The sequence below is a fragment of the Micromys minutus genome (assembly GCF_963924665.1).
Source record: "Micromys minutus genome assembly, chromosome: 31".
NCBI classification, from domain to species: domain Eukaryota; kingdom Metazoa; phylum Chordata; class Mammalia; order Rodentia; family Muridae; genus Micromys; species Micromys minutus.
In genome coordinates, this window is record NC_137966.1 from 26,502,327 (window position 1) to 26,526,154 (window position 23,828).

General features: G+C 44.9%; 2 protein-coding genes across 3 annotated transcripts in view; one reads left to right on the forward strand and one right to left on the reverse strand.

The window, feature by feature from the left end:
* BMERB1 (bMERB domain containing 1) overlaps positions 1 to 23,828 on the forward strand; it is a gene marked incomplete at both ends in the record, with an annotated part of 93,530 nt that overhangs the window by 23,028 nt on the left and 46,674 nt on the right. Inside the window, one exon of one of the 2 annotated variants that reach the window (XM_080908140.1) lies at positions 20,342 to 20,460. In XM_080908140.1, coding sequence (XP_080764266.1) covers positions 20,342 to 20,460 — 119 coding nt within the window. Of the gene's footprint in view, positions 1 to 20,336; positions 20,461 to 23,828 lie in introns of both variants that reach the window. The other variant, XM_080908141.1, reaches the window with a different exon arrangement.
* On the reverse strand, positions 2,571 to 2,939 carry LOC308440186 (large ribosomal subunit protein eL34-like; the record flags this gene model as incomplete). The annotated part of the gene is made up of 1 exon (XM_080942193.1): positions 2,571 to 2,939. One exon carries the CDS (start codon positions 2,937 to 2,939, stop codon positions 2,571 to 2,573), a length of 369 nt encoding a protein of 122 aa, XP_080798319.1.

Here is a 23,828-nt window from a genome sequence, read left to right on the forward strand (position 1 = left end):
TACATACATACACACACTTTAAAAGAAAAAGAAAAGTCTCCTCCTTCCAAAATTTAATTTCTGTTCAGGCAAATGCATATGGCTAATAAAATATTTGAACATATTTTGTAAATCAACTTTTACTGAAATCAGACCACAGTATCCAACTTCTGACTCCTTCTGCTAATACTTAACTGATTTCTCTGTTCTCTAACTTGTAATCGTTATAAGATGATCTATGATCTGTGGTTAATTCTTAACTGCTTAGGTACAGTGCTGTGGCAACCTCACACACTAATGAGGCTTTCTCAGGCCATCCATTGAAAAGAACTCAAAGAAGCAACCATATTTCTTAGCCTCCCTGTTTTTCACAGACTTAGAGTTTTTCCTCCCTGCTACCTACTCAAACTACCAGTGCTTGGAGAATTATCTCACAAGTGCAAGAACACGACTTTCCAGAGCCCACACAATAAAGCTAGGTCAGGCATCGTGGAATTTTTTTTTTTTTTGTAATCCCAGAGCTAAGGAGATAAAGACAAGGTGATCCTTGGAGCTTGTTAGCTGTCTAGCCTTTGTAGCCTTCTTGATGAGTGCTTGGTTCTAGTAAGAGAGTTTATCTCAAAAAAACCAAGATGGAAGCCTCCTGAAGCCCCCAAACATAGGCACTCATATAAACATAGGCACTCATATAAACACTTGTACCTGCACTGAGTACACCACACACACACACACACACACACACACACACACACACACACACACATACACATGCATGTGTGCATGCATACACATACACACTGCACACACATGAACATGCACACATGCAGACACACACAGAGATACACATGTGTGCACACACACATGTACACACACACACACATAACAAATCGTCCACATGGATACTCTCCCATGATGTGGACAGACTGACAGACTGAACACCGGAGAGTGACAGCAGAAACCTGCACAGCACAGCCTCTTTGAGTGCAGCAGTGATGGCAGGATTGGGCTGTAGTGGATGTGTGATGAAAGGCACTTGTAAGGTTCTGAATCATCCAACAGCCTCCTGCACAGGGAGGTGGAGATGAACAGCAGAAGGGGGTAGAGAAGGACATCTGGAAGAATAGCCGGTGACGGCCAGTGCTGGTGCCATCAGCCACGCTTCTTAGCCTGAGACTCCCCTGGTGTCAGCTTTGGGCATACTCAGCAAGTACTTTACCAATTGAGCTGTATCTCTAGCCCAGACATATATTGATTTGTGCATTTTAATTTTTAAATTGCATTTATCTATGTGTGTGTATGTTTATGAGCATATGTGTCATGATGTATGTGTGGAGGTCAAGGACAACTTACAAGAAGGAATTCTCTCCTTGCACCATGTGTGTCCCAGAGATCTAACTCACATCCTCAGACTTGTGGCAAATGCCTTTATCCACTGAGCCATCTTCTGGCCTGTCCTCTACATGGATTCTTTAGACTTGCTGAGTAAAGATTCTCGGTAAGGCTAACATGTTGGACGTATGTATGCCTCATTTCATTTTATGGGAGCTTTTTTTTGGGGGGGGTTGGTGAAACTTTCTTGAGCAAGAAATGAAATATAATATCAATGGTGCTCTGGAAGAGAGAGTAGACTGGGGATCAGGAAACCCTAGATGAACGCCCTGTTCTTCCAGCTGCCCAAATTCCCAATACTTCGCTGGGCATTTGGCTCTTGTCTCATGAAGCATATGAATAATTGACAAACTCATGTTTTAATTAAAAACTTTGTTCACCTATGTTCATATGTCCATGTGGTGATCAGAAGATAATTTGGGGTGGGAAGGTCCTTGCTTTCCTGCTTGTTTGAGGCAAGATCTCTTACTGTTTGCTCTTGCATATGCCGAGCTAGTTGCTGCAGACTCTGCTTTCTCTGTCTCCCATCTTGCCATAGGAGATCCAGGATTAAAGTCCCAGCTACCACATCGATTTTAACACGGGCTCTGGGGATCTAAACTCAGGTCCTCAAGTGTTTTATCAACTGAGCCATCTCCCTACAGTGCCAAAGTTATCAGCCATGCAAATACAACCCAGTAGTTCACCACTGACTGCAGAAAGAAGCTTCGAATCAGCCCACTGTCTGGCTTCTCATGCCCACTGAGGGCCTTTGATCCCATTTCCCTGACTATCTGTTCATGGCCTGCTACAGCTGCAGCAGGTTCAGAGTCTTCCCATTCCTCTCACCAACAGTCCTACTTAGGCACCTTTGGAAGCATTTCCTGGTCCCTAGGAGTTGAACTGAGTGTAGGTATCATTCTCTGTGGCTTTAATCACACTGTCTGAGTCTCTGGTCTGGATAGCTCCCTTCATTTACTTACTATTCATCCATCCATCCATCCATTCATTCAGTTGTTTATTTGTCTATATTTGAGACATTGTCTCTCATAGTTTAGGCTAGTCTCAAACTAAATATGGCCTTGAATTTTTGATCTCCATCCATCCATTCAGTTGTTTATTTGTCTATATTTGAGACATTGCCTCTCATAATTTAGGCTACCCTCAAACTAAGTATGACCTTGAATTTTTTTTTTCGTAGATCAAGTCTTGATTTTTATTACTTAAAAAAGCTGCATATTTATTTTGCTTTCTGACTGTGCTTGTGCCTTCAACACTTTCACAACGATTTTCTGCTCCTCAATGAGGAAAGCCCGCTTGATCCTGTCACGGACACACTTGGCACACATGGAACCACCATAGGCTCTGCTGACGTGCTTCCTTGTCTTAGACAATCTCATAAGGACTTTGGGTCTCACGGCACAAACCCCTCGCAGTCTGCCCGGGCACACGCCACATGTGGATTTAGGTGCTTTCCCAACCTTCTTGGTGTAAAGGTAAACAATCCTGTTGCCAGGGGTTCGAGACAGCCTTGTTTTGTTAGAGGCTGTATTGTAGGAAAGCCTACGACGGTATGTCAGACGCTGGACCATCTTGAGTGCCTCTAAGCACCGTCCCCGGAAGAGGAAAAGGAGGCCTTGAATTTTTGATCTCCATCCATCCATTCAGTTGTTTATTTGTCTATATTTGAGACATTGCCTCTCATAGTTTAGGCTAGCCTCAAACTAAATATGGCCTTGAATTTTTGATCCTCCTGTCTTCTTGCCTGGTGCTGGGAAAAGAACCCAGGGCTTCATATGTGCTAAGAAAGCAGTCTCCAGCATTTAACATAGAATGAGGGAGTGTCAGAGAAACACACACAAAAAGGATATGGCATATGTAGAAAGACAGTAAGACATCATGTGTAAATCAGCTATATCATTAATTATATTAAATGTAAGTGGAGTGAATCTAGGTGTGATGGGGCTCATTCCTGTAATCCCAGCCCTTAGGAGATAGAGGTAAAAGAAATAGGCGTTCAAGGCCAAGTTAAGCTGCATGATACCGTGGAGGGTTGGGAGAGGAGGGAGGAGGGGAGAGAGAGAGAGAGAGAGAGAGAGAGAGAGAGAGAAAGGGAGAGGGAGATAGAAGCAGAAGAAGAGGAGGGTGGGAGGTGGGAGTGGAGCTTGAGACAAAGTTCAGTAGCAGAGAGTGCTTACATGCACATTTCATATTTAAGGACACAGATAAAAAGAAGACGATGGAAGGAATGGTTGCCTATAAATGTAGGACTGAGGAAGAATGGCACATCTGTTGGAAAAGACTATAAACTTTCTAAAAAATACAAAACAAATGCACAAACAGCAATATCAAAGCCCAGGATTTGATATCTTTACTGGAGGCAAAGAAGGACACTTCACAGTGATGGAGAAGTGAAGGCACTGGAGAGATGGCTCGGTAGCAACGCAAGGACCTGAGTTTAGATTTGAGTGCCCTTATAACAAATCAGGCCTGGCCTGTGTGTGCTTGTAGCCCTGATGCTGTGGGAGAGGTGAAGACAAGAGGGTTACCAGCATTGTTGGCTGCCAGCTCAGTTGAAGAAAAAAACAAAAACCCCAAGTTCAGGAAGAGACGGTCTTAAAGGAACCGGGCAGAGAGTGACAGACACCCGATGCCCTCTTCTGGCCTCCATGAAGGACTCACACACACGTTGACCTGGAGCTTCAGCTCTGAGGCTCCCAGTCCTTCTTCCCCTCTCCCTACCCCCTTTACACCAATCCATTCAGCTCAGAGACCTCATTCCCTGCCTATGTCCAGAGTACCAGGAGCTGGAAACAAAACAGAGAGAAAAACTCTACTCAGCCTCTGCTATTTATAATGAATCATACAAATGGACAATAACTTCAAGTTGTAGTTAGTACAATAAAGGAAAAGCCCAGGCACAGTTGTCACGTTTTGGCTTTTGGTAAATGTAAACAACAGGCAGTTTGAAGAGTTAAGTCTGTTGCATGCAATATTTGAGATATTCTGGAAAATGTAGCTCATCTAAAACCAAAGGGAGCTGAGTGAACTGTAATACCCATGAGCTCAGTCTGGCAGCCTCAAGTCCAAGATGCCACAAGTCACGTGACTAAAGGATCCCAGCCAGTCTGGAGCTCAAAGATGGGAAGGTGTGGCAGAAATGAAGAGGTATGGGCTGGGGCAGGGGAGAGCAGTGGTCTGGGAAGCTTCCCCCAAGCTCCATCATAGATATTTAACTCCCTGGGTAAAGAAAGTGAGGAATGAAGCAATCATAAGTGAATGAATCTATTCTATATTTCAGAAGGGACATTGCACAAGTGTCAGGTACAGTGACTAAGGTTATTAATCTTAAGAGATACGTTGATGGGAGTGGCCCAGGACACGCTCAGCCCCTCAGTTGCCAGGTGTCAGGAAATTCTGAGGCAAAGCCACACCTTAGCCAGCTTTAAAGAAGGTGATGAGCATCAAAAACCTTTATACTTCTGGTTGCTTCAGTTGTGGCAAGCAAGCCACTGGGCTTAACCAGCACTAGAGCAGTGCAGATAGTTACCCTCTATGCTGTCATGTCTATTTCCCAGCCAATAACCCCACAACATGTTTTGCCATGTTCCATCGCTCTGAACTCCAGTTGGCCAGCCCTCATGGCTATGATTTTAACATTCTTACTCTACGTTGTCTTCTCCTCTCTCCACTTTCCTCTCTCTCTCCCTGTCTCTTCAGACCCTAAGCTTGAGAACCCTAGACACTGCCTATGTCTCTTCTACCCAACTACGGACAGTCAGCATCTTTTTTAAACCATAAGTTTTAAATTAAGGAACAAGGTCACACTGTGTGTGCAGATTCCCCCATTCCTGGGAGCCAGCATTTATCCTAACAGTACACATCAAAGGATCAAACCTAAACACTGTTCTATAGGCTTCTATTCTTACCCACATAACATCTTTCTAAAGTTCCAAACTTTCCTGTTGTAGTCTATTCAGAAAACTCTCTTATATTCTTTAAAGGTAGACTCACTACCAGTGACATCTCATGTATTGTCTTAAATTCTTAAAAGATTTACAGCCTAAGTATAAACGTACAATCCAGAAAGCTCTCCCATCTGCTTGAGACGTATGAGGTCTTCTTGCAGCTTACCATGGCTTCCTTCTACCACGTTCAGATCACGCTCATCTCTGAGCAGCACTTCTTTCTCTCTGAAATGGTTAATTCTTTCAAAATCTTTTCCTTTGTTGATCCTTAGTAACATATGTTGGTAGGATTTCTTTGGTTTCTCTGTGTAGCCCTGGCTGTCTGGAACTCACTATGTAGAGCATGCTGGCCTCGAACTTACTGACCACCTGACTCTGCCTCCTGAGTTCTGGGACTAAAGGTATGTGCCACCAAACCTGGCTTTTGTATTTATGCACACAGGATGTTTCCCCCTAAAGCAGGGTTCAAGAGGTCAACATTGATGTGAGAAAGACAACGTTTTTTATAGCTCAGGGATAAGGGATTTCCAAATGGGTGATTTGGTGGGCAAAATAGGTGGGATTATGGAAGCAGCACATAAGCACAGCAAGTTAGTCATAACGACCTCCTGAAACAGGTATGATCGCAAGGTGGGCATAATAGCAGATAGTCATAACAACAGGTAGTCATAACAGCAGGTAGTCATAACAACAGTTAGTCATAAAAAACTTTTGAAACAAAGGTAGAGTTGCAAGATGGTTGCAACAACTTTTTGAGGCAAAGGCATGGCTGCTATTCCTGGAACAGGCAGCACAGATCCATCTGTAGTTAAGGCTACACACAGAGTTAATCTGCTTTAATTTGGCTTTCAAGTCTAATATGAATACAATCTAGTTTATCAAAATGTCTATCTACCACCAACAAACTAGGATGATTCCACCAAAATCCAGCTCAGGGAACTAAAGAGTTTATTGTGCTCACTTAAGGGGTGTGGTGAGGGGTTACTTACAGGGTCAGAAAGTCTCATCCAGCATGGATGACAACTTCCCCATAAGTGCACAGATAGCATACTCACTTCAGCTAAACTTCAAGTCTCTGTACACTCCAGCACCTCCCAAGATGATAATGAGGCTGAATGCATTTATTGCAGAATTATATACAGCTGGCCAAAAGGTGCTGACTGGGGAAGCTGAAACTTAAATGGGAGCCCAATGACCCTTCCCACTCTTTCCTATGAAGGAACATCCACAGGGCCAATTTTGAGGATCTTTTGCAAGTAGTTACAGCTGTTCTGATGGTTTTATATTCAAGGGTAATGTTACAACAGCAGGAGGGAGTTATGGGGGTGCTGTTCGCCTCTTATCTTAGACATTGCTAATCTTCCCAGCCGGAACTGGTATAATAGAGAGAAAGGAAGCAGCTTGTGACAGAGGACTCTGATTGGTCAGGTCCCTTGTCACCTCTTATTCCCTAAAGAAAATGGATGCAGGGAGAGTAAAAGAACAGTTTCTGTACTGAAGCTGCACTAAGAGGTACTCTAATGGCCTGGCCACACCAACACTGATTTAAATCTCAGCTACAACCACTCCCCCACCAGTGTCAGGAAGCCAAGCCAATTTTCCTGTCCACATTCCTAACTCCATCAGTGAAGGACCCTAGAACCACTCCACTTTGAGAGACTGAGCTGAGGAAACTCTCCAACAGCGTTTGTAGCTACTCTGGTCATCTCTGTAATTGGCTGTGAGACACCATCTCCCTAAGCTCCCTCCCAGTGGAAGACAACACTTTCAGCTGAGTCATTGGAGGGAAACGGGACGGACCTTTTTAGAAAGAAAATAAAGGAAGCAAACAAGTAACAATAAGAGAAACCTAAGTGAGACTCAGATGATTTGTTGCCCCCAGGCTGTCCTGAGCACCATTCTAGGAATTTAAACCAGTCCATTCATCTGCAAGCCTGTTGCCATGGGAGCTGGCCTAGTTCATGCCCAGCCAAGAAAAAAAGCCCAGCAAAGCCACCATGTGAGGAGCCCACATGGATGATTCAGGGAATATGAAAATATCTACATTGTTTTGCTTTCCACTGGGAAATGTGTGTGCCCCAAGGATTTAAGTGTTACAGGCTGAAGCAGTAGTTTTAGGCACTTTGGGAGGTGGAGGAGCTTTTATGGCCCTGTGGGAGAAACACTGTCACAGACATTGCCAGAGATCTGTCTCCTAGGTGAGGCTAGATCTTGTCAAGTTGACAGGATATTAATCATCACACCAGGGATACAGAACCCAGTTCAATCCAAAGTACTACTGCCTAAACTAAATGAACAGAGGAATGTGAAAGGATATGTTGGATCATGCAGGCTGGATTTTTCAAAACCTACTCTGATGGGGTTCTTAAATGCTTTAACCTCCTTCTAGCCCACCACTCACCAGAGGTAGTGGAAGGGAAAGGTTAATAGGAGAAAGGAAGATGTGGACCTGTTCAGAAATGGTTCTGCGGAGCAATACTCTGTTGTCAGGGTCGCAGCAGTTCAGTTCACGTGAATCGGCAGTGGTTGCTCAATCCACTCACGAACACCATTCATAAATCAGCAGTGACAGTTCAATCCAGAAGAAACCCAGAGGCTCTGCCAATCAGCCTGAGTCCACACAAGCAGCAAGAAGCCACCAGAATATCACAAGAAGTTCTCTCTATGATGTCACAAATGATGATCAGCACAGAAGACAAGGCAAAACAACGCCACAGTGTTGTCTGTGAAGACCAGTGAAGACCAGCAGAGAGCGGCAAGGCGAACTAATACTGCTGTCTCTTCCACTATCTGTTCGGTTATACTTACATCCTTTCTAAGCATCATGTGTTCTCTCCAGAGTCTGCTCTACCAAAACATCGCATACTATTTTGCAAGGCAGCTTCCAGAAAAACACCACGTCTGTTCTCAGAAAAACATTCTCATAAGACAGGTTTCAGAAAAAAATCATGCAACACAACCGAGACACCATCAATTGCTACTTTAGGATTATGCTACCAAATACATTTCAGACTAGAAGAGCTCCCAACATTGACATTGTCTGCCCCATAGTGTAGTGTAGTTCCTAGGTGATAATGCAATGTGGATATTGGTTCCAGCCTTCACTGGCTCTGAGACCTTAAATCACCTGAATCTGCCTTAGTTTTGTCATTGTACAAATGGGTCAGGAGAACTTCCTGAGAGAAGGGTCAGGGTGCTTAAGTGTAAAGAGAAACAGGAAGTGAGAGAAGGTCAGGGTGGTTAAGTGCACAAAGAAACAGGAAGTGAGAGAAGGTCAGGGTGGTTAAGTGCACAGAGAATCAGGAAGTGAGAGAGGGTCAGGGTGGTTAAGTGCACAGAGAAACAGGAAGTGAGAGAGGGTCAGGGTGGTTAAGTGCACAGAGAAACAGGAAGTGAGAGGTCAGGGTGGTTAAGTGCACAGAGAAACAGGAAGTGAGAGAAGGTCAGGGTGGTTAAGTGCACAGAGAAACAGGAAGTGAGAGAAGGTCAGGGTGGTTAAGTGCACAGAGAAACAGGAAGTGAGAGAGGGGTCAGGGTGGTTAAGTGCACAAAGAAACAGGAAGTGAGAGAAGGTCAGGGTGGTTAAGTGCACAGAGAAACAGGAAGTGAGAGGGGGTCAGGGTGGTTAAGTGCACAGAGAAACAGGAAGTGAGAGAAGGTCAGGGTAGTTAAGTGCACAGAGAAACAGGAAGTGAGAGAGGGGTCAGGGTGGTTAAGTGCACAAAGAAACAGGAAGTGAGAGAAGGTCAGGGTGGTTAAGTGCACAGAGAAACAGGAAGTGAGAGGGGGTCAGGGTGGTTAAGTGCACAGAGAAACAGGAAGTGCTCATGATGCTTTTGGCACATGGCAAAGGCGTAAAGATATTCCAGCAATTACAGGGTTGATGGGGTAGCTCAGGGGATAGCTCCGGGGGTAAAAAGCTTTCTTCACAAATATGTTAATCTAAGTTCAATTCTCCAAACACACATAAGAGGGAAGAGAAAAATTCAGACTACAAAAGCTATTCTCAGACTCCATATTATTAGCTGTATGACCCATAATTATGCGTATAAACATACATACATAACAAAAATTAATAAAAGTAATGATTGCTATGATTACTGTCTAATTTAGTCAATTAGGGGTTAGAATATTTTTAAGATTATGCAGAATACAGCTGATGTATTGTGACACCATAAAAATGGGGTTAACATAAGTGACTATTATAACACTGAATATACATCACTGTTACTGTGGAAATTATTATTTAAATTCTAGGTGGCACTTTTGCCTCATAACCTTAATAGCCTCTGTCAGCAGGTTTACATAAAATACTAGCAACCCTGCCCATTCGACCAGGCAAGAAGTATCGGTTGTTTTATTGTTTGCCGGCAGAGTATGAATGAATTTTAAAATGCCTTAGTTTATAAGCAACAATTTAGAGCTGTGAGTGTGTGTGCACATACATGTGTATTTGTACATATTTTCACACATGTGTGTGACTCTGAGTGTGAGTGAGTAAGTGAGTGAGTGTGTGTGTGTATGTACATTTGGAAGCCAGAAGTCAACCTCTCATGTCTTCCTCTGTTGCCCCCATTCTGATATTTTGAGGCTATTTCCTTGGCCTGGAACTTACTGGTTCTGTTAGGTCAAGTGAGCCGCCGGATCTGTGTCGGTCTTGCTGGGCTGGGTGATGAGCCCACTGTGTGATGAGCCCACTGTGTGATGAGCCCACTGTGTGATGAGCCCACTGTGTGATGAGCCCACTGTGTGGTGAGCCCACTGTGTGCTGTGTGATGAGCCCACTGTGTGCTGTGTGATGAGCCCACTGTGTGATGAGCCCACTGTGTGATGAGCCCACTGTGTGATGAGCCCACTGTGTGATGAGCCCACTGGGTGATGACGCACATTTGCCTTCGTCAGTTGGGTTCTGCGGATGGAACTCAGGCCTTTTTATCAACCTATTCTGTCTTTGATGAATGTCTTCAAACACAGAAGACAGTGACTGGCTCACGTAGGAGAAAAACCTTTTCCTCAAGAATTGATAGCAAACATTTTTGCCTCAGAGTGTCCCCTCCAGAAACTCTGCTCTTTTGTAGCACAGAACAGCAATCGAGACAATACATGACCTGTTCCATTGACACTTTCCTTATGGACAGTAAAGTCAGAATTCTGTGCCATTTTCACATCTTCATCCGTTTTTCTCCCTCAAGCATTTGGGAATGTCAAACCATCTGTGACTCAGGCTGAACAAGAGAGGCAAGTGGTGGGTTGGACCAGTCTCTGGGCTGTGGCGTCCAGACCCCAGTCTCACAGATGCTGTCTCCTCCCTTCTCCCTCCCCCCTTTCTGAGACAAGGTCCAGTCTGGCCTCACACTTGCTATGTAGACAAATAAAACATTAACTTCTGATGCTCCTACCTCCATCTTCAGAGTGCCACGTTTACAGGTGTGTGCCGCCGTGCATGGTTTATACACTTACCGGAGCCGAACTTCTCAGCTGAACTCAAAACAGCTCCCGGTGATTCATGCTGGAGTTTTCTAGACTTGGGATGTTGTGGGCAGCATATTCCACTCACACCCACACCAGAGTCTAGGCTTCTCTGCCCTTCCCCAAATATAACCAAGCACCTCCAGTGTAGCCCAGCTGCCGTCCTTCCTGCTCATTTTGTTTTTAGCAGGGTGATGATGGTGCTTTGTTGTTTTGTTTTTTTGGGTTTTTTTTTTTTGTATGTGTACATGCACAGGTGCACATGGAGATCAGAGGTCAAGGTCAGGAGTCCTTCTTCATTTTGTGTTTCTGAAGCCAGTTCCAGAACTAGTGACTCTGTTCTCCTGACTGGCTCTGCCTGAGAACACAAAGAAGTGTGTGCTGCCACAGCCAGCATTTACTTCTTAAGGGGTTTCTGGGGCTTAGACCTGACCTTGTGTTTGTGTGGTGAGGCGCTTTACTGACGACTCATCTCCTTGCTCTGCTGATCCTGTTTGTACTGGAAATGACTTCATCATCTCCAGTCAATACCTTTTCTCTCTATGCTCTGTTAAACCGAGACAGTGACATTCCTCCTCACCCCACAGTGACAGGTGCCCACCTCAGGAACTATCTAAGTACGACACTCAACATAGTCTTCACTCAGACCTGGAGTAGGGCCTCAGATCCAGTTTTAAGCCCCCCATTCATTCATCTGTCCCGTGACACTGTGAACAGCAAACTTGGCAACACCTCACTCTGCACAGGAAGCTATGAAGTCATCCCTGCCTAAAATGTCCAAAGAAATGGCTAATCTCTCTTTCTGAGTCTTTCTCCCCAGATCCTCATTATAGCCACGCTGAGCAGTTTTCTGAGGCACTATTTGGTTTCTTGACTGTTTCTGCATGACCAGGGTATTCTGCTAATTCTTAAGTCGGCATGCAAATTGGAAGTTAAGACGTCATTGCAATTATTCTTGATTCACAGCTCAGGATGAACTTATAATTGTCTGGCTTCATGAAGAAAATTGAAAAAAAAAACATGAATAATATGGTGAACCATCACGCCACAGAGTGTTAGTTTTTCATGCTGTCTTAACTGGCCAATCATCTTATTACAGGGTTGTTTCCACAGCTTTAACTCAACAGTCAGAAGAACACACTCTCTCTTTTTATTTCATTTACTTTGTTTTTTAGAGATGGGATATCCGGGAGTCCAGGCTGGCCTCAAACTTGCTCTGTAGCCAAGGATAACCTTGCATATCCAATCTTCCTGCCCTAGGTCACTGGCACACATTGGTAACCACGTCTGGCTAATGCTGAGAATCAAGCTAGGACTCTTGTGTATGGTGATGAGCATCTTCTGGCTGAGCCAGCTCTCCTGGACATTCACTAGTATGGTCCCAACTGGCCTCAGGAATCAGTCTGAGCCCTCTCATTTAGGCCTAGAACTGTGTCAGAGTGTTCCAGTGACTCACTGAAGGTCATCTGGAAGTGTTGGGGAAAGGAAGGACACTGAGTAATGTAAAATGACATTACACATGGTCCAGGAATTCACCAGGACTCAAGTGTCATCTCATTTAGAATGTCAGCTCAGTGGTAACACATACATTATTCACAGGAAACCTTTTTGGAAATCCCACTTGGGAGCTGTACCTTCTGTCTGCCATAAAGTCTCAGGAACATTCTATGAGGCTATAAATCTTTGCCCTGGTGAGGGTGTTTAGAACAAGCCAGACCTCATATGATAAATATCTTCAAGGTGTCATGCAACCAAAGAAATAGGCAGACAGATATGGTACCACACAGAGTTTAATAAAGATAGTGAGGCTTAGCAAGCAGGTCATGTCAGCAGTTAGAAAGAATCAGAGCCAGAATTTGGGTCCAAAGCTTTTCCCTCCACCCTAATCACAATGCTGTCTATACACTCAACCAGTTTTCTGTCATGGTAATGAATATATGAGGCAAAGCAATGTACAAAGAGAACCAGCTGGGGACTGAAGAGATGGCTGTGTTTGGATCCTCAGCAAAGAAAAAAGTGTGTAAGATTATATTGTTAAGATTATAATCCCAAGAGTGGGAAGAAAGGGGATGACATTTGGAATGTAAATACAAAGAATATCCAATAAAAAAATCAAAAAAAAAAAAAAAAAAAAGATTATAACCCCAGCATTAGGAGATGGAGACACAGTAACTTCTGGGCTATCTGGCCAGCCAGCCCAGCCTACTTGGTGAGTTCTAGGACAAAGAGAGATCTTGTTTCAGAAAACAACACAAAAACAAACAACAAAGAGGGAGTTGGAGAGATGGCTCAGTAGGTAAGAGCTCTTCTTGCAGAGAATCTGGTTTGGGTTTCCGGAACCCACATAGCAGGCTCACAACTCCAGTTCTAAGGGTTCTGACTCCCTCTTCTGGCCACTGTGCACACAAGGCATATATTTGGCATACAAAATAATCATACACATAAAATAAAGTAAATCTAAAAAAATATTAAGCAAGGTGTATAGCTCCCGAGAAACAACAACCGAGACTGTTCTCTGGTTCCCCTGTGTATACGTTCGTGTGTGTGTGTGTGTGTGTGTGTGTGTGTGTGTAAAACTCAGTTTTGGACGGTCAGTGTGTAGTCATTGCTTTGGGCTTGCGGCCTTCTTGTGGGTAGGAAGTGGAAGGAAGGGAAGAGGAAGGTGTGGGGTTTCACTATGCCACCCACAGTCTCCAAACCTAAGCTCCACCGTAAGTGCCCACAGTCTCCTGATAGCACCCTTCTGGGAGCCAAGCCTTTAACACACGGGGCTTCAGGGTCACAGTGCCATCCACAACATCTCAGATTCCCTTGATGTGCTTAGACAGGTCAGATGAAGCTGAGAAACTAGAAACTCAGAGTAGCAGAAAAACTGCTTGAGGCTGAGCTAGAGACAAACAACTTCTGGAAGGGCACGGAGGCCTTCTGGCTCTGCAGCCGCAGTCTTCCTCACAGACTGTTAACTCCAAAGATGAACTGTGGACTGTGCCACTCTTTCTCTTAGGTCCCAGCTTCATCCTCCTCAAGACAGGCTTCTGGGACATCCAGCCAAGAGCTTTGAAATTAAAAGTAGTTATTTCACCTCCTTGGGAAAGAATGATTCATTAAAATGCAACTGGCTGCTTGCTTCTCATCCAATTAACACTAAGAGAAAGAGGAGAGAGAGAGACAGAGAGAGAGACAAAGAAAGACACAGAGAGAGACACAGAGAGAGAGACAGAGAGAGACACAGAGAGAGACACACACACACAGAGAGAGAGAGAGAGAGAGAGAGAGAGAGAGAGAGAGAGAGAGAGAGAGAGAGAGATGCTCAGCACATGATGTTTAGGCTTGGGGCCTAAAGTGAGCTTCTTTCTCACATGGGTGTCTAGCAACAGCAAAGAGTGGACTGCTAGCAGGGTCTAACTGGGCTTAGATATACATTCTCTCTATCTATATGAACCCTCTTATGGGTCTACGTCAGGAAGATGTTCCTGTGGAGATGTGGGTTTAGGGACTAGAGTTTATTTGGGTTCCGATGTTTATTTAAAAAGATGATGAGCTGGGTCTAATGAGGTGGCTATGAATGCTGCTCTTGTAGAGGACTGGTGCTCAGCTCCTAGCACCCATGTTGACTGGCTCACAATTACCTGCTACTCCAGCAACAGGGGATTCAGTGCCTCTTCTGGCCTCCATGGGCATCCACGTCATGCATGTACATTTTAAAATTTATAGATAAAGATTTTTTAAAAAACATTTTATTTAAATGTGATAAACATTTGTCAACCACATGTGAGGCACCAAACCCAATAATAGCTTCAAACACTTAAATACAAAACAAAGCCCAAAATAAAAACCAAAAACCACACCAAGACAACAGAGTCAATGTAAAAAAGTACTAGTATGGGGGTTTCACCTTGGCCACCTGGCCCCATTGCTTTGGGCCTGTGTTGGGGTGACATCCTGGTAAGAACCTGTTTATTCTGTGCAGGGTCAGGAGTCTCCCTAGTTCTTCAGTCTAGCACAAAGGCTCTTTTGGAAATCAAGTCTGGATTGGAGTCCCAGCCCTACCACGCATTCGTTGACAGATCAGTCATGAACTCTCCGAGTCTTTTAGGTTCAACTAGAAAGAGATGGTTGTGAAGAATGCACCCACCTCCCAGATTGTTGAAAAGAACAAAGAGCCTTTGTCCTGTGTTCCAGCTCAGGAGAATGGATTGGCAGTAAGATGTGCAGGGCCTGCCTCCTGAGCCTGCCGCTTACACCAAGGGGGATTTCTTCCAACAGTAGCGACGTCGTTCTCCCAGCCTGTGTTCATGGATGTCTCAAACTGAGAGTGGCCCATGTCTGACGTCCCAGCCTAAGGGAGGCCGAGGCTGGAGTACTGAAAGGCTAACAACCTGGGCTATATAGTGAGGGCCTGTCTCGAAAACTCAATCAGTTTCTACATTGTTAATTTATCGAACCCACTGCTACCTCATTTCTTCTGTTCCTGAGTAACAAGATTCTCAAGATAAATGGCTAAACCTGTCGGCCCATCCCAGCCATGCCTGGCACTCAGCTCTTGCTGCTGCTGCTGCTCATAGGCACGTGTACCCCTGGGGTGGCATTTGGGGATACAAAGATGGATTTAGCTGCTTCTTCCCCCAGAAGTGACTCAGCTCCTGGAAGCTTTGTGACAGTAATGGCAGTTGGAGCCCTGGGGACTTCTATGCCTTAGTGCTGTATGCTCATCTAACAGTAAATAAACTCAATTGTGAAATGTGTCCATCTTTCCTAGCCAGCCTGGAAGCTTCCTTGGTCTCTTCTCATGATTTGCTTTCCCAAAGTGTCCAGTTGTTGGCAGCTGGTGGGTGTCTGCCTTTGGGGAATACCGGGGCGGGGGGAGTGTCCTAGGATGTTAGTTTCTGTCACATAAGCTCAGACTGAACAAAAGGCACCCTGTAAGATTCTCATTGATTTACTTCCTGCATCTGCCTTGCTGAGGTTTGAAGTCGTCTTTTATACAACCAGACATGGCCTTTAACCCTGGGTTATCCTAATCCTTGGGGTGACCTTTTAACAATCTTCTCAGACAATTGTTGTCGGGAAAGTTAAGAAAGGTAGAGCTTATTTGGGTTCTTATCTTGAGGGGACAGTCATGATGGGAGGGTGTGATGTGTGAGACATTTGATCACATTGCATTTGTCACCAGGAATCAAAGAGAGGAGTGCCGGTACTCAGCCCAGGACTCCAGCCCGTAGCGACAGCCACACTCGTGTGGGTCTCCTGCCTCTGTTAACCTCTGATAGTTCCGCACATGCATGCCTAGAGGCTTGTTTCTTGGCTGGTTGCAGAAGCTGTCAGCTAACCCTCACAATCACCATGCCCACTAGCCTGTTTGTATGTTCTGAGGGTAATGCTGTCAACACACAGATGGGCTGACTATCTGGCTTGGGATGGATTTTGCTTCACATTTGGGAGCTTTTCAGATTTCAGACAATTGGCATAGACTTTATGTCTTGAAGCATCCCTAATTCAAAAGCCCGGGACTCAAAAATGTTCCAAAGGTCTTCTAATCTTATGGGAGCATCTTTTCAGATCATTGGGGGTTTAGGATACTCAATCTATGTTTTCTTATCTTTTATATATAATAATGATGGTGCTTTTCAAGACTTTTGAGTAGGACACTTATATCTATTTATCTATTATCTATCTATCACCTATCTATTTATTTTGTGGCACTGAGGATTACACCAGTGCCCTGTGTATGCCAATAAGTACTAAAGCCCCAGAACACAGACCTTAGCTTCAGTCTTGGCCTCGTCCCATCCTTCTCAGGCCCTCAACTTCTCATCTTGGAAGTTCTGACACCCCAGGGCTATTTGAAAATCAAATAAGGTCACAGGTTTCTCCCTGTGTGTGGTATAAAATGTTCCATCAGTTTTAGATGTTGATGTCATTATTGAGTATGTTAGTTCGTCTCAAGTGCCAGACTGCCTGGATTTGGAGTCATCAAAGAGACAGTGGTGGGTGTGCCTGTGTGTGAGTCTCTAAGGAGGTCTAACGGAGGAGGGAAGAGCTGCCCTAGACACCGGCATCCCAAACTGAGAAGCTGAGCACTGGCAGTCACCCTTCTCGGCCGTCTGACAACCAGCTTCTTCATTCATCTGCCATCATGCTTTTTCCAAGATGGAAGCTCCCTTCTCCCTACAAGTTGTTTTTGTCAGATATCTTGTAACACTGACAAGAAAGTAACTAAAGCATGGAATAAAGTATGTTTTAAAATTCTCTGTACTTATTTGTTTTAAGTGTGTGGGGGTGGTGCACATATGCCATGGTACATACATCTCTGCATCAGAAGACAGCATGCTGGAGTCAGTTCTCTCCTCACCCTGTGGGGATTGAACTCAGTTCATCAGGCTTGGCAGTAAGCACCTTTACCCGCTGAGCAATCTGGCCAGAAGCTGAGTTTCCGGGCCTAGCTACAGATGCTCTCTGAGAGAGTGGCATCCTGACCCGCACGGGATGAGGACAAGAGGTGGCAGGTTAAGCAAGTACACTGGTCCCTCAAAGGTTCCTTGGGACCATATGTGGCACACAGCATAGCTGAACAATTAACACCTTAACATGACTGATAATGTGGGGGATCTGGTCACAGAGCTGAGCCAGAGTGATTGACAGAAAGTGTAAAGTCCTATGCCATCAGATTTCACTCATCCTATGACCTGGAGCTCCAGACTATGCCATCAGATTTCACTCATCCTATGACAGCCTTCAAAAGCTGGGTACCCAAAGCCAGAGAAGTTACTTACAGTAATGCTAAGGCTATCTGAATGTCATAGTTTGTGTGTGTGTTACATGTGCAAGTGTGTGCATATACATGGGAGACAGAAGTTGACATTAGGTGTCTTCCTCTAATCCTCTCCACCATACATATATATATATATATATATATATGTATATATGTCATACATATATATATGAATGACAGGATCTGTCACTGAACCTAGAACTTATTGATTCAGTTAAGCTGGTTAGCCAGCAAGCTCCAGGGTCTGCGTGTTTTCATATGCCTCTCATATCCAGTGCTGGTGTTACAGATGCCTGTTGTTATGAGCACACTATGCCAGAAACATTGCTGAACATGTTTGTGCCTTTTCACAACATCAGTTTTGTTAAATAGCAATAAATTCACTAAGTTTATATGTTTCATCGACAGCGATTTGTCATATAATCTGCCTGCCTTGGTATCCTGGCTGAGGTGAATGTAAGCTCTAGTCCAGTCTTAATTATGAATGTTACTTCTCAGATGACAGAAAATATATCTATGTGTCTAAATGAACATGGGTTACAGACTGATTGCAAGTCAAACAGGCTGCAGCATTGTTCCAGAGGTTTCAGAAATGGGCTGAGAAAGAGTCTGCATCTGGAGTCAGGTTAGAAAGCAAAGCTGCAGAGTTCAACTGTGAGGTATGGAATGGGAAACAATAGGTCAGGTCCAGGCCAAGATGGCAGTTAGTTGGCTAGGCTGCAGTAGGGCAGGGGAGGGGACTGAACCACGGCACAGCTGAGCCATGGCAGTCAGTGTTCAGAGTCACCCCGTTCCCTTGGGCTGATGTGTATGATACGTTCTTGAACCAAGTTTCCTCACAGGATTTTAATGTACCCACGTGCTTTTATAGTCTCACTTCATTCTTATAGAACCACAAGGATAAGCTGTTTCCCAGCTGTGCTGGGTGGGTGGTGCCTGGCAGACGATATTCTTTGTGGTTCCACCCAGGGGCAGGTCATCCTTTCCCCCTTACAACACAGACAAAAGATGCTTGTAAAATGGAGTGTCCTAGGTCAAGGCATGAATCAAAAGACCACTGTTTTATAAAACATGGAGTAAGGTAGAGCAGAGACACCTGGGTCTCAGCACTTGACACACCCATGTGGGTGCTCTAGTTCCAAACTCAAGACCTCTTGCTTGCATGGTAGCTGCCTCCTTCCAGCCCAGTCTTAGTTCTTATAACCCATCCTGTCTCCTCTTTCCAGTAAAACATTTCTGTTTCAGCCCAGGAGGATCTTGCCATTGTGCCTGGAGCAATGGGGCCTAGAATATGATTGTGGGGATGTTGGGTGGAGCGTCTGAAACACGACCCCGAGGAGACCTTTGTCAGCCCACAATGCTGGAAAGTTTCCTTCATATCCTCAATACACAGCTCTGCTCATTCCCAGTCTCTGGAAGTTGTGTGGAAGAAATCAGCACATACCTCTTAAGACAAGTGGCCCATAAAGGCCTCAAAATATTTCATCTTTTATCCACTCCCATTTCTTCTGGAAATGTAGCCAGGTAAAACTGCTTCAATGTGTGTAGAGTTGGCTTTGGGGACTGTCACTGCAAAGCCACAGATAAGCCCACTTAGAATTCTTTCCATTGGAAAACAATTGCTAAATGCCACAGATAGAAGTGGCCAGGACAGGCATTCAAAGTCAACCTGGGGTACATGAATCCTAGTCTCAAAACAAACCAAAATCTTGTGTCTATGTGTCTCTTTAGTTTTCTGAATGTGATAGTTTTTAAAAAGAGAATGGAAAAAAAAAAAAAAAAAAAGCTTGGAGGGATGTCTATTAAATAGGATTAGTGGCAATATTCACTTACTATTTATTGTGGGGGGAAGGGTACATATGTGCCACAGTGTATGTGCGGAGGTAAGAGGACAGTGTGTTGGGGAGGGGGTTCTTTCCATCTTGTGTGTTCTGAGGCTTGAATTCAGTCATGGCAGCAAGAGCTTTACCCTCCTCTCTAGCCCTGAGTTTTGTTTTGTTTTTTTGTTTTTTTTTTTTTCTGTGTCTTTTTTTTCTACTAGCATTCTCTGAATTTCCCACAAGAAAGCTCTATTACTTTGTATTACTACTACTTACATTACTTAGTAGTACCTTAAAATACTTAAAACATAGAGTTTTCTTCTAGACTTATCCTTAGTCTTTGCAAAATGAGTAGGCAAAGTTGTCATGGGCAAAGGGACTGACAATGTCCGGACAACCTCTGTCACAGTTCATTTTCTGCCACCATAGCAGAATGCCCAGTGATTAGTAAGGAAAAGAGGTTGATTCGATGCTTACGCTGTGTCACAATGCGTATGACACGAAGGTGACACCGCATGCAGGAGCGGTGATCACGCTGGAAAATGCAGCATACTTCGTGACAAGCTGCCTCCTTAATAATCCAGGCAATAATCTTTAATCTTGTCTCATAGACCCCAGCCTCTCTCCACTCCATTATCCTGGGGACACAAGTCACAGTTTTACCATAGCACCGTGGGCTTCCTGGTTTTGGAAGGTTCCCCAGTTCGTATGTCTACCCCTGCAGTGTGTCACAGCTGCCAGGGGATGGCTGTTCCCTGGGGCAATGGCAGTTTCCCTGTCGGAATTCTTACCTTTTAGAGAGAGAATCTCACTGTTTCCCTGATGGAACTTGAACTCACAGCCTTCCTGCCTCTGCCTCCCTGTTAGCTGGGCTGAGGAAACACACCCCCTATTTCTGGTGGGAAGTTTTGAAAGCCCTGGTGGCCTTTGAGTCCTGACAGCAGTCTCCTGTCCACACAGGCCAGCTGGACATCATCTCCATGGCCGAGACCAGCATGATGCCAGAGGAGATCGAGATGGAGATGGCGAAAATCCAGCGTCTCCGTGAAGTCCTGGTCCGTCGAGAATCAGAACTCAGGTTCATGTGAGTGAGTGGGAAAACCAGGGTAGAGATGTGGAGGACAGAGGCAGCCTAGAGAGCATGGTGGGGGACTGAGCATCATGCACTAAGACTGAACCCCTAGAAGCAACAAGAAATGCCCCTCTATGGATACCACATGCTCTCAGAAGCGGCCCAGACTAAACAAACAAACTAACTAACTAACTAATCTACTAAGTAACTAAGTAACTAACTAACTAACTTTCCTTCCTTCTTTCCTGCTTTCCTTCTTTCCTTCTTTTCTTCCTTCCTTCTTTCCTTCCTTCCTTCCTTCCTTCCTTCCTTCCTTTTTCATTTTTGTTTTTGGTTTTTTGAGACCGAGTTGCTCTGTGTAACAGCCCCGGCTGTCCTGGTGCTTCTTATATAGATGAGGCTGACCTTGAACTCACACAGATCCACCTGCCTCCGCCTCCTGGGTGCTGAGATGGAAGGTTTTGCCACCTTGCCCAGCTTAAACTCGGTTTTCTTAATTAAAATAATATTTAAAGAAAAAATAGAATACCAACAAGTTATAAAAATACATCCCGGTTTTTGGTGAGGGGACAAGGGATTAAGGTCACCATGAAAGATGGGTCAAGGTACAAGTAGGACCTATAGTCTTTCCTTTCTGGAAATTCCAAGCTTCCTGGAAACCTTATGAAGATTGTCTTCACATTTCAACTTTGCTATTTTAAGTGAGAAATATCAGAAGCTGGTTATTTATGGCATTTTTTCAAAAGCTCTGCTCTCTGACCTGTCATGTGGTAGGTGTGCTTTTGTTGTATTGAGAAATGCTTTTGAAATCCTCTTCTCCTTGGTGCTGGGCTGGACTTGGCTACCTGCTCACAAGTGATCATTAGCATCCTAACAATGTGGGGTCCTGCAGGGAAGCTGTGACAGCCACAACCCTGATGAAATTATGTAGGCTGTGTATGCATAAGTGTATATAAGCAACCATGAATACATGCCGGTGTGAGTGTGTGTGTGTGTGTGTGTGTGTGTGTGAAGGCATGTTCTCATTTTGAGCCAGAGGAAGTATAAATATTGGGGAACCAGCAATAGCGTTTCAGGGAAGTGGCAACATTGAGATGAATTCTGAAAATGTACATCTGGCCTCTTGCTTGTTCTTAGCAGATGTATGATGTTTCGAGGTAACGTTTTAATTATATAAAACATATAAAATACATGCTTTTCACAAATATTAATTTTATATCCAAAAACAATAGGAATCTTAGTCTCTCACTGTAACCTAGAGAAGTGGGTGTTGTCATCTACGACGGCTTACTCTGCTTTGTGACAGTGGCTCACTAGGTGGCCTCTCCATTGCTAAGTACTGATGTGCACCACCATATTCAGCTGTTAAACAAGACTCCTGGGTTGAGCTTGGGGTAGCCTGCTCCCAAAGCCACAGTTCTTTCCCTGGCATTCCTTGGGGATGAGGATAGTCACAGGTGCTGCCCTGGTGTGAGGCAAGGGCACAAGTCTGCACTGAGGGGCACAGTCAGACAGAGCTGGATCTAGTCAGGTGACTCAGAGTCCCTGGACTTTGGTGACCCCCAGTGCAGAAGGAGAGAACCTTTTTCTAGGGCTGCCTAGTGATCTGGGATTCCTAGGAGATGGAACAGGGAATCTTCCAAAAGAAAATATGTTTCTAAAAATTGGGTTCTAACAGGCACAGCAAAGAGTTAGGAGATGGGGACACCTTGGGACCTAGGGGACTGGAAGAGGACTTCCAAACACCACAGTCTGCAAGGCCAAGGCACAGCCACCTTCCCTCGCTCTGGGAGAGGTCTCTATAACCAAAGAGAATACACAGCAATTCCTAAACTTAAAGATGCTTATGCTCAAGTGAACTTAGTTGTCAGGCAAGAGCTGTTTGTGGAGTCCCCTGGCCCATGCAAACTGTCAGCTAGTACCGCTCTAATTCCTAAGCAAGCATACTGTCCAGGCTGCTGAACATGGAATACACGGGAGCTCTAAAAGACAGTAAGTGAGCTGGACCTGTGTTGTTATAACTCGTAGCTGGGCTAACCTCTCAGCTGCTTGTCTGCTCAGACAGGCCATCATTCCTTTCTTTGCTGATTATTTTCTGCCCTGCCGGTGCCACCGGGTATATGAAGAGACTGAGGCTCCGGGTTAAAGGAGCTGCCCAGGCCTCCTCGATGGGAAGAAGGGCTTAGAACCAATGCCTAGTTCCGGCTCTCCCTCTCTCAGTGTAACACTCTGCTATTATCTCCCCCTCTGTCAAACAGCAATACAGACTACAGCCACTCACTGCTACAAATGTGGCGGGTCTTAGCTTAATGCTTCGCAGGCAAGACTGCTGCTAATAGAATCCCTTGGAGGAAGGGTTCAGAACATTCCCAGTTCACAGATCAGATACAATGTAAGGGTTCAAGAAACAACCCCTCGTCTGTTATGCATTGAAAATAAGACAAAAAGGACAAGGCCACTTTAGAGGACTGAGGGCCCCGTCAGCCTGGAGATACTTGGCATGGCTGGAGGATGGGTTTCTGCTGCAGGAACAATAGGTGGCAGTTTTTGAGGAAGGAAAGAAGGGAAGGAAGGAGAGAATGAAGGGTGAATGTGGGAAGGAAAGAGTAGGGAGGAAGGTAAGGGAAGAGGAGGGAAAGAAGGGGGCTGTAGGAGCTACATCTACTAAAAATTGACATGTTACCTGCCTATGTTAGGGATCTTACCTTATCCCTCCCAGCTTCTCTCTTTCTCTCTCTCTCTCTCTCTCTCTCTCTCTCTCTCTCTCTCTCTCTCTCTCTCTCCAGATACACACACGCACGCACACACACACACACACACATATATATGGTATCTGGTTTCTCCAGGCAGGGTTTCTCTATGTAGCCCTGGCTGTCCTGGAATTCAGTTTGTAGACTAGGCTGCCCTTGAACTCAGAGATCCACTTAGCTCTGCCTCCCAAGTACTGGGAAGAAGTGTCTTATATAGGTGGCCCTGGAATGTAGGGCATAGGTCCTGAGATGCAACCCATATTGGCAGCAGCCAATCAATTTAAAAGTCTATTAAACCCACCAATGCTTGCACGCCTAGTCACCATCACTATAGCTGACTAAGCGTATAAAAGCTATACTGACAGAGGGGAGGGCTCAGGGTTGCTTCTCCTCTGGATGTAGGCACTGGTCTAATAAATCTCTTGCTTTTGCTCAGTCCCTGATCTCTCATCTCATTCGTGGGAGCCTCAGATAGATAAGACTCATTTGGGTCTTACACTCTATCTCAAGAGCTCCATCTGCGCTCCCTCAGCCTCTCACAGCTCATTCCACCAAACTGCCAACAATTCCCTAGTTGTGCCCTTTCTCTTCCTCCTGAGTTGGTGTGGATGGAAAACACCAGACGGCCTT